The sequence below is a fragment of the Oncorhynchus tshawytscha genome, linkage group LG28 (genome assembly GCF_018296145.1).
Source record: "Oncorhynchus tshawytscha isolate Ot180627B linkage group LG28, Otsh_v2.0, whole genome shotgun sequence".
In the NCBI taxonomy this organism is placed as follows: domain Eukaryota; kingdom Metazoa; phylum Chordata; class Actinopteri; order Salmoniformes; family Salmonidae; genus Oncorhynchus; species Oncorhynchus tshawytscha.
In genome coordinates, this window is record NC_056456.1 from 16,318,054 (window position 1) to 16,328,841 (window position 10,788).

Below are 10,788 nucleotides of genomic sequence, written 5' to 3' on the forward strand. Positions count from 1 at the left end.
CGACGCCGTGAAGTGGGTGAGATCCATTCGCAAGCAAAATGCAATTACAATCCAATTACATGATAAATATCATGTGCTGTGAGCATCCTACCCAGTAATAAACGTGGAACATAAGTTTGTGGCGTATATAATAACATGTCCCGACTCATGAACTCTTCCTGCGTCTTCGCCTCGCAAACCCCGAACCTTAAAACCCTTCACCACAAGGAAAAACCAGAGCCTGTGGTTTAAGCCATCCCTCAGTCACACCAACCCAACTACTCACCTCAACTACAACTCCTCCTGGCCTGCCCTTAATAAAAATTAGTCATGTCACGGAACGGATTACCTCATGTTCAGACCACTATCCCTGAGTGATATGCTGTATGGTTGAAGGCTTCTGTCTTATAGCCTACATGTCCACATTGTAATGTGTTCATTTTCCTGGGTTGTGACACGCACTGCAATCAACCCTTCACCCAGCGACGATACAGAGCTCTGTGACAGCTTACTAATGACTTTTTTACATTGGCCCGGCACATGTACACGGATCTAAAGACATGTCATCCGTTTCCTACAGTAGATGTTGAGTGAAATCCCTCAGTGAGTCAGGACGTCGTGTTATGTCAAGGTTCATTGATGGGGACATGAAGTCTGTCATGTTTTAGGTCTCCCGGCAGGTGATTAAGTGTAAAAACCTCCCTGCTGGGCTGCTGTGTGTTTCTCATTGGTTAATTAGAGGTTGAGTTAAATCTCTGTAATGTGTCATATTAGCTCCAAGTTTACTTCAGATTATGTACTGATACATATTGATACATGTTGGGAACGGCATTTGTACAAAGTGGCCTGAGTCGGGAAGTTGGCGGCGGTTCTGTGCTAGATGCTGTTGTCTCTGTCTTCCTACTCATTGTATTCTACCATCTGAATAAAATATAAAGGTGATCACAACAACATAAAAGCTTCTAACCATGTCATGTTAGGTCCTAGATTCGCCAGGTTCTTGGTTCTAACCCCCTCTGTGTGTCTCTGTCCTGTCCACCAGGTGGAGGGGAGCGTCCACGAGCTGCTGCTGACGGTGATAACGCGGATGGGCATCGCTGTGTCTCTGGTGTGTCTGGCCATCAGCCTGTTCACCTTCTGCTTCTTCAGGGGCCTGCAGAGCGACCGCAACACCATCCACAAGAACCTCTGCCTCAACCTCTTCATCGCCGAGCTCGTCTTCCTCGTGGGCATCAACATGACTGAACCCAAGGTAAGGAGCATGGGCACCCCGTCAAGTATCCGAGTGGGCTTAGATGCACAATTGTTTTGTTCCCAGGGGAATATGCTCCAGTTATCAATTCTTACTCTTCCATTGACTCAATGCAGTTTCAATGCCACTGTCCTTTTACCTCTGCGTGTGTAACCTCTAAATGTGTCCCCGGCTCCCAGCTGGTGTGCTCCATCATCGCGGGCGTTCTTCATTTCTTCTTTCTGGCGGCGTTTGCCTGGATGTGCCTGGAGGGCGTGCAGCTCTACCTCATGCTGGTTGAGGTGTTTGAAAGCGAGTTCTCCCGCAGGAAGTACTATTACGTCTCCGGATACCTCTTTCCTGCCGCGGTGGTGGGAATCTCGGCCGCCATCGACTACCGCAGCTACGGGACACAGAAGGCGTAAGTAACACTAGATGTCATCTTTAGGCAGGGTCTTTTGTGATCTTGCTTGACTCCGAATGCAGTAGTTTATGTTTCCGCTAGGGCTGTCAAACGCTACGAAACATTGTATTGAGTTAATCGCAGGATTTGCTGTGATTAATCGTCATTTCAGAATTTGCTCGAATTGAGCTGTAATTTGAAAACATTTTATACAAATGCATTACAAGATATTGACGTCTTGATTTTGTCCAAAGGAATGATAAGCAAAATCAAGTAGATTGATCAAACTTTCTTTAACCTAAATGTCAACTTATTTTGACATCGCATTGTCGTTTTTAGCTGTATAGATGATGTATTTTGGTTGTTTTCAGTGTATTTTTAATGCTTTCACACAACACGATTTAATTTAAAAAAACATTTTTTTAAATTGCACTAAAATTACAAATAGTTAGTGCAAGTGAACTGATTTACTCTGACAGCCCTATTTTACACACATCCAGTAACCTTCAGGTGCAGGGTACGAAAAGTTGAGTCAGAGGAAGACCTTGAAGTGGAAACGTTACACAATAAAACTGTGGGAGCATTCAACAGTATCTATCTTCCTTTCTTTGTGCAGAGAGCATCAGGTCTCCCAGGCCAGCCAGCTCCATATCAAGATTCCTTTTCTTCCCCACAGTGCTAATGAGAGCTACATCACAGGCCCTAGTCTCCCTCTGCCTCCTGGCAAATTTATACCCTGTCAGAGAGGAAAGAGAAAAGCTGTGAGCAAAACCACTACATTAATGAATTCTCTGGCTGGTTGGTTGTGCTGGTCTGGTATTTTCTCTGAGCTTTTTTTCTCTCTTGCCTTTGCGCCTTCAAACTTTTATTCTTCAGTGGCCGTTATCCAAGAACAAGCCTTGATGATTTGTCGTAAGCCTTCCTTAAATAGGGTGTTGTTGTTTTTTTTAAACATTTTTGTGGCTGTAGCGCAACAGTCCCTGAATTTGAATCAACATCTCCTCTGATGATACATACAGTAGCTTCAGCACAACACATTTTTGTTGAAACTGTTTGTGACCACGTTTTGACTGTTTAGAGTCTAACGTAGAGCGAGACCTCTCTCTCATTTGTAGACATTGGTAGCCTCTGAAGTCGTGCAGGCAATACCAGTGCTGTTGTGTGGCTCGCAGCCAGAATGTGTTCAAGGTCAGGTTCTCTCTCTTCTTTGGTCACGAAGGTAAATAAATCACTGTTCTATTGCTGTAGAAGCTATATAATCATGCCATCTATCTCGTCTAGAAGCCAGGCTGGTTAGTGATCAGTAGGATACGATGTAACAACTGCCGCTGTGTTCTTAGAATGTAATTGCTGAGATGTTACAGTCACAGTGGGAGAGCCAGAATAGCTCATTTGCTCTTGAGGGATGGCTATCACCTGATCACATGACCATGTCCCATTGCAGCTGCTGGCTGAGGGTGGATAACCACTTCATTTGGAGCTTCATAGGACCTGTCACCTTCATTATCATGGTAAGCCGTGTGTGTGTGTGTGTGCGTGCGTGTGTGTGTGTGAATGTAAATCCGGTGTGTGTGCGTGCGTGTGTGTGTGTGTGTGTGAATGTAAATCTGGTGTATGTGTATGTTTCATACAGTATGCCTGCGTCTCTGTTTTAATATGTCTATTATCCCCAAAAATGTTTTCCTCAAAGAAATGTGCAGTGGGAAAAAAATACATGTGTTTTTTTATATATATTTTCTCGTCTGGTCACTTATCTCTTGCTTTCGCTGATCAATTTGCGGGAAAGGAAAGTGGTCCATTATATCTGACATGAGGACATCAGCAGCCATTCAGCTGTAAAGTCCTATGAAATCAGTCTAGTCAAGTGAGCAGCAGTCAACAGCTTAGCAGTTTTTTTGGTGGAAAGAGTTGCGCATTGTGGCAGAATTCCTCCCTTTCACACACTCAGTCGAGGAGGAGGAGGATAAGAGACAATCTCAGGCATGAAGGTCATTTTCTCAGTTAGACAGAGGGGGTTGAGGGAGATGGGGAGAGACGGATGAACATGGAAGTAATGAGTGGGTGGGCCAGACAGCCATTACCCACAACCCCCTGGCCCTGCCGAGGATCATGACGCATCTGCAGCCAATCCCTGTTCCACAGACATCTCTGTCTTCACCTCTTAATATTTCACACAGGCTGCATGGAGTTCACACATACATTTGTATTATTCGCACAGAAGACAAGTGTAAATGTGTACATACTGTGTTTATACAGCACAGGCCGTGCATAGATACCCAAGAAAAGGTGTGTTCTGGTTTCTGTAGATAGTGGGATGTGGGGGGAATTAAGGACATGTACAGTTCGGTGCCTCCCTGCCTGCCTCTATGCCTGCCTACCTACCTGCCTGCCTCCCTGCCTGCCTCCCTGCCTGCCTACCTACCTGCCTGCCTGTCTCATCAGATCTGTGTCCACACTGGTGGCTGTGTTAATGCATCTCCAACCACTCGACTCATGCAGACCTAAATCGGCCCTAGTGGCTAGGAGACAAAACTCCACATCTCTCTGATCTTAAACCCCCTTATTTGTATTTTCTCCTCTCCCTCTATGCCTCTCTGTCTCTGCCCTCTTTCTGTCTTTCTTCACACGTTATTGGTTTATTTTTTTAAAGGGAAGTACATATCTACGGCTCTACTGGACTGGTGTATTCATGTTCTAGAGTGAACAGCTTTCATAAAATTCAGCCCACAAATATATTCTATTTAATAAACTTGGGACCGTATCTCTACTAGAACAGTATTGCTTTGTGTTCTCGCAAACCCATGAAGTTTTTGTCATTTATTTTCTTTCAGAAAGATTGGTCAGGTTTCAGAATAAATAGGTTTGAATAACTTATAATGCAAGATATGTTTTTTTAAAAATAGAAGTATAGAAATAATATAATATTTACTGAATAGTTTTTTTGGTGAGGTTTTAATGTGGTAGTGACTGAGCCAAATGTAAGCCCCCCGCTTATAGAAAAAACATCCTGAAGTCATGGAAACCTCTCTGAATGTATAGCTTAGAATATGGAGCTGTTTTTCCTGGCTCTAGACGTTTGTTTAAAAAATATGGCGCTCTGCTCTGTCTTTTCCACCCTCTCTCTGTTCTGTTCTGTTCTGGCCGTATTAGATTTACACTCTCGCTCTCTCTTTCTCTCTCGGTGAGGAATAACACTCTGCGTTTGGCACCCGCCTGCTTGGCTAAGTAAGGCCTGAGGTTGTGTGTTGCATCAGCCATGGGAGTGGGAAGGGGCTTCCCAAGGCACTTTATCATAGCCAGTTTTAGTGGGGCTGGAGACCGAAGCTAAGCCACAAACCTCTCTATTCTCACTTTTGGGAGGCAGTCTGTTTTACCATTTGCACGGAAGCTTGAATGTTTCATATCCCTCTTGGTAAGATGTCCTAACGTTGACGCTTGCGATTGTGCCACAATCACGACAGGTTAAGCATAATTACCATGCATGATCTCAGAAAGTCACTAAAAGGTGCAGGGGACATGCTGCTGGCCATTTCGGAGAGCTTGTCCTGTTTCTGTGTGCAAATCACCCTTTTTGCAGTTTTAAGTTGCCACGAAATGTAGTCGACATGCATTGCTGCGCCTACCATGGAATGAATGCCACGCCCCAGTGTGATGCGCTAAGCTCGCTGTGCCTCTGTTTTGACAGCTCAACCTCATCATCCTGGTGGTGACCATGTACAAGATGGTGAAGCACTCCACTTCCATGAAACCCGACTCGACCCGGCTGGGCGGTATCAGGTGAGAGGGGAGGGGGTCTCTGGAGGTGATGTGAAAGCTGGTGTTACTGGTTGTGTCAGCTCAGTTTTAAGTGGGGAAACAAAGCGTTGTGTGCTGTCCTATTCCCAGCCATGGCCTTGCTTGTGCAATGTTAAAGGGTGAATTTAGTGTATTTGACCTTTGGAATTACATCTCAGTTACCCATAACTGGACAAATATATATTTATTTCAGATTCTATCCTCACGTGTTCCCTTTTTAGTTGGTGTTTATGAGGGCCGTGTTTGCGCTATGCAGGGTTTATATTGCCTCTTTTATTTATTCAGAACTGCAACCCTGACCTCTTGTATTAGTCGCTCCTGTGTTGGCATCATTTTCAGGTTCCTCTGGAACCCTAGCTCAAATATATATGATTTAAATGATTTAGGGTGGTGGGGGAGGAACTGGAGTTGTGCCCACATCTTTATTCAAACATCAACTCAATCCAGAGAATTGGATAAAAGAAAAGTCCCTAGACAGTTTCTGTCCTAAAATACTTGTCAAACAATAACTGTGAGACAGAATGACATGTGCCATTCCTGTGTTGTGTTTTGGACTTCATGTAATAAAAGATTTTTTTATTCATTTTTGTTTTTTCGGCTTTTAATACCAGCAAAATGGTTTAATTGACCTCTGAGCCGTGCTATCCTGGTTAAGAATGTAATTTAAAGAGAGCCTGCGTTCAAAGATAGTGGCTAATTCAAACAAATCATTTATTCAAAGGACCCAAAACTCATTAACTGTCATTAATTGGAGTCCACCTCGAATCGACCACTTATTTAGTCCCGCAAAGTTAGATTTGGTAACTTTCCACAAGACATTGAATTGATCAGTTAGTTGACTTTCAACAACCATAAAGAGCCAGCGTTTTTCAAATAACGAAAAATGTACACAATGACACAAAAGCACAACTACTCTGCAGCATCTCTCTCTTCTGTCCTTGGATTCTCTCTGGAACTCAAAGACGTGGTACAATGGTGTCTGGTTTTCACTGGTCTCCTCTTTTCTCTTTCTTGTCCAGGGGTTGCTCACTCTTTTTTTTTCTCCTGTGCATCGACGGCTCCCTGTACCAGCCGTTGCCAGAGGGAACTCACCATTGGTTATCTGATTTCCTCTAGGCTTCTCCAGGACCTCCTGTGAGAAACCTGCTGTGTTTGCTGTTTCTGTTTAAACCAGCCAACCCCGAGGAAGGCCAAGGAAACACAGTTATTTAGACTCTGTCAGAGACTCTGTGGAAGTTCTTATTCAAAAATCTACGTATCAGCTTTTATGAGTTGCACTGTATATACTGTATAACGTGTCCAGAAGGAGAAATAGAGAGGGATAATATCACAGCCTCCTTCTTTCCCCACAGAACAAATCCGTAGGAACCGAACAGAGAGAAACTTCAAGTCAATGAAAGATGAAATTAGGGAAGTTACCTAGTTTATTATTAATGATTGGGAACAATATTGTGTGTGTGTGTGTGTGTGTGTGTGTGTGTGTGTGTGTTTTTTTCAGATCCTGGGTGCTTGGGGCGTTTGCCCTGCTCTTCCTCCTAGGTCTGACCTGGTCGTTTGGCCTGTTCTTCCTCAACGAATCCTCCGTGGTCATGGCGTACCTCTTCACCATCTTCAACACTCTGCAAGGGATGTTCATCTTTATCTTCCACTGCCTCCTCCAGAAAAAGGTAAGGATTTAATACATATGACATATATACGAAGATAATGCGACAACATTTTGTACATCAATATTTGACTATAAGTTTTCCTCACCAGAGGTGGGAAATAACCTTTTTTTTTATGTCTAGTTTCCCAAAGAAGTAAGATAACAGAAGGTATCTGTGTGTACAGAAGTCCAATGCAAAATGTATACTTTTCAGTCCGCTGTCTACTGTCTCTTGACATTTAAGACCTATCTCTGATAGAAGTAACACCTTCTGTGTCGTATTTGTCCCCGTGCAAAATCCCCCTCCTTATGGTGGTATTTGAATGTGTCATCGTGGTAGCTGTGATAGGGCTATCTCCAAAGACACGCCGTTTGAACTGCTGCTGTCGGCTCGGTGGCATTTGATAAATATATTTATTTTGTGGCTCTTTGTTGCAGGATCGAGGCAGCTTCCTCTCTCTATCGCTCTCTGGAGCCGACTGTCACGGTTGTTGGTGTCTCTGAGTTCACTGTGTCTCTGTCGCTCTGCCCTGATCCTGTGCCCGCTGCAGGTCCGTAAAGAGTACAGCAAATGCTTCCGCCAGTCCCAGTGCTGCGGAGGTCTGCCTTCTGAAGGGTCCCACAGCTCGGCCAAGACGGCCACGTCTCGATCCACCGCACGCTACTCCTCCGCCACACAGGTACAGTACATACTAGGTACGGTACAGCAGCGGGAAGTTGAATTATATATACCTTTTTTTTCTGTCCTTTCTTGCTTTTGAGAGTGAAAGGAGAGTTCTTTTCCTGTTTTTTCTCTCTCCTTCTCCTATTGCATGCTAGCACGTTGAGGAGCAGCATGAACACTGGAATACACTTCATCTCAACCCTTTCTTTCCATTGAGAGCAGGACTGTAGTGTACTTCAGTATAGCTTTTTAGTCCCCGGGGGAAATTGGTTTGCGGCATAGAAGGGAAAGGCTTTTTTTTCTCCTTCTGTTGCATGCTAACATAGAGGGCAGAGTGTTAGTGTTGAGTTAGAGGTGGACAGTCCAATTCCCTTGTGTGAAATAGCCTTCCTTTCTTTCCCCCTGAGAGTGAAAGGGAGCGCCTACGCCTTGTTGTCCTGTTGCATGCTAGCATGTAGAGGTGACACGGAAGGACATCAGTGTTGAAGGCCATTTCAATACACTGTGGCTGTGTCTGAAATGGCACTCTATTCCCTATATAGTGCACTACTTTTGTAAAAAAAAATATAAAAAAATAAAAAAGTGAATAGTGTGTCATTTCGGATGCATCCATTTTGTTTCCTGCGTCAGTCTTGGAAGTGGTTCTTGTAATCCGTTGTGTTTGCTTGATGCCTCCATAGAGTTGTGCTCTTTTTCTGTTGCATGGAACTGACGTCGGTGTGAACAGTTGTTCTCATACGATGCGTGTGTTGTTTACCTCCTCCTACAGAGTCGTATCAGGAGGATGTGGAACGACACGGTGAGGAAGCAGTCCGAATCCTCCTTCATCTCCGGAGACATCAACAGCACCTCCACCCTGAACCAGGGTAAGACACCGCCCCCTCTGTCCACACGGTCTCTGTTTACACATGTTGTATTCTCTCTGTTATGTGACCTTGAATAGACAACAAGTGCTGGTATAAATCTGGCAGATGCAGATTTCATTTGTATGCATTTAACTTTTATTTGACCAATCACTGATGGATGATCCTCCACATTCAAAGAGGCTGCGTTTTGGTAAACTGATAATTGTTTACTCAATATGGTCTAGTGCTCGTATCCGTCCTGATTTAAATAAACCATGAATAACAAATGAAATAAATTATTTTGAACGGGTAAATAAATACACGCTAAAAATGTTTTTAAATGAGTCAAAGTTCACTTCAAACATGTCTTTTGATGGTCGACCTGCACAACTGCTACTTGTTGGATGGGAGAAGTGTTATGTAGCTATTTAGTCTGGCTTCAAGTGTTAGTGATGAGAAGCTGGTGTCTGCTTGTGTGTTCAACTCTGAGAGACCCTGGCTGGCTACAGGAACTGACTGGCTGCACTGACTCACCCTCACCCTGACCTGATCCTGCTGATTTTTCAGCCATGAGACGGGGGTGGGGGAAAAGGAGAGATACAGAGAGAGAGAGATACAGAGAGAGAGACAGGATAAGGAGAGAGCTACAGAGAGATAGAGATGGGATAAGGAGAGAGCGAGAGTGAGAGAGAGAGAGAGATGGGATAAGGAGAGAGATACAAAGAGAGAGCGATGGGATAAGGAGAGAGCTACAGAGAGAGAGAGAGAGAGAGAGCAAGAGATGGGATAAGGAGAGAGATACAGAGCGCAAGAGATGGGATAAGGAGAGAGATGGGATAAGGAGAGAGATGAGATGGAGAGAGAGATACGGGATAAGGAGAGAGATACAGAGAGAGAGATATGGGATAAGGAGAGAGATACAGAGAGAGAGATATGGGATAAGGAGAGATACAGAGAGAGAGAGAGAGATGGGATAAGGAGAGAGAGAGATGGGATAAGGAGAGATACAGAGAGAGAGATACAGAGAGAGAGACAGGATAAGGAGAGAGCTACAGAGAGAGAGAGAGAGAGAGAGAGAGAGACGGGATAAGGAGAGAAATACAGAGAGATAGAGATGGGATAAGAGAGAGAGAGAGAGAGAGATGGGATAAGGAGAGAGATACAAAGAGAGAGATGGGATAAGGAGAGAGAGAGAGATACAGAGAGAGAGACGGGATAAGGAGAGAGCTACAGAGGGAGAGAGAGCGAGAGAGCAAGAGATGGGATAAGGAGAGAGATACAGAGAGAGAGAGATAGGATAAGGAGAGAGCAAGAGATGGGATAAGGAGAGAGAGAGATGGTATAAGGAGAGAGATACAGAGAGAGAGAGAGAGAAATAGGATAATGAGAGAGATACAGAGAGAGAGAGAGAGAGAGGATAAGGAGAGAGCTACAGAGAGAGATACATAGAGATGGGATAAGGATAGAGAGAGAGAGATGGGATAAGGAGAGAGATACAAAGAGAGAGAGATGGGATAAGGAGAGAGATACAGAGAGAGAGAGACGGGATAAGGAGAGAGCTACAGAGAGAGAGAGAGCAAGAGATGGGATAAGGAGAGAGATACAGAGAGAGAGAGATGGGATAAGGTGAGAGATGAGATAAGGAGAGAGATACAAAGAGAGAGATGGGATAAGGAGAGAGATACAGAGAGAGAGAGACGGGATAAGGAGAGAGCTACAGAGAGAGAGAGAGCAAGAGATGGGATAAGGAGAGAGATGAGATAAGGAGAGAGATACAAAGAGAGAGAGATGGGATAAGGAGAGAGATACAGAGAGAGAGAGACGGGATAAGGAGAGAGCTACAGAGAGAGAGAGCAAGAGATGGGATAAGGAGAGAGATACAGAGAGAGAGAGATGGGATAAGGTGAGAGATGAGATAAGGAGAGAGAGATACGGGATAAGGAGAGAGATACAAAGAGAGAGATGGGATAAGGAGAGAGATACAGAGAGAGAGAGACGGGATAAGGAGAGAGCTACAGAGAGAGAGAGAGCAAGAGATGGGATAAGGAGAGAGATGAGATAAGGAGAGAGATACAGAGAGAGAGATATGGGATAAGGAGAGAGATACAGAGAGAGAGAGATGGGATAAGGAGAGAGAGAGATGGGATAAGGAGAGAGATACAGAGAGAGAGATATGGGATAAGGAGAGAGATACAGAGAGAGAGAGAAAGAGATGGGATAAGGAGA

The 10,788-nt window shown here is 44.4% G+C and overlaps 1 protein-coding gene across 1 annotated transcript in view; it reads left to right on the forward strand.

Annotated features, from left to right (window-relative positions):
• Positions 1-10,788, forward strand: part of LOC112226826 (adhesion G protein-coupled receptor L2-like) — a 121,173-nt gene that overhangs the window by 86,632 nt on the left and 23,753 nt on the right. Inside the window, 7 exon segments of the mRNA XM_042308169.1 lie at positions 1,022-1,231; positions 1,411-1,631; positions 3,058-3,124; positions 5,299-5,390; positions 6,907-7,075; positions 7,605-7,733; positions 8,487-8,583. Of these exon segments, the coding sequence (XP_042164103.1) occupies positions 1,022-1,231; positions 1,411-1,631; positions 3,058-3,124; positions 5,299-5,390; positions 6,907-7,075; positions 7,605-7,733; positions 8,487-8,583 (985 nt within the window).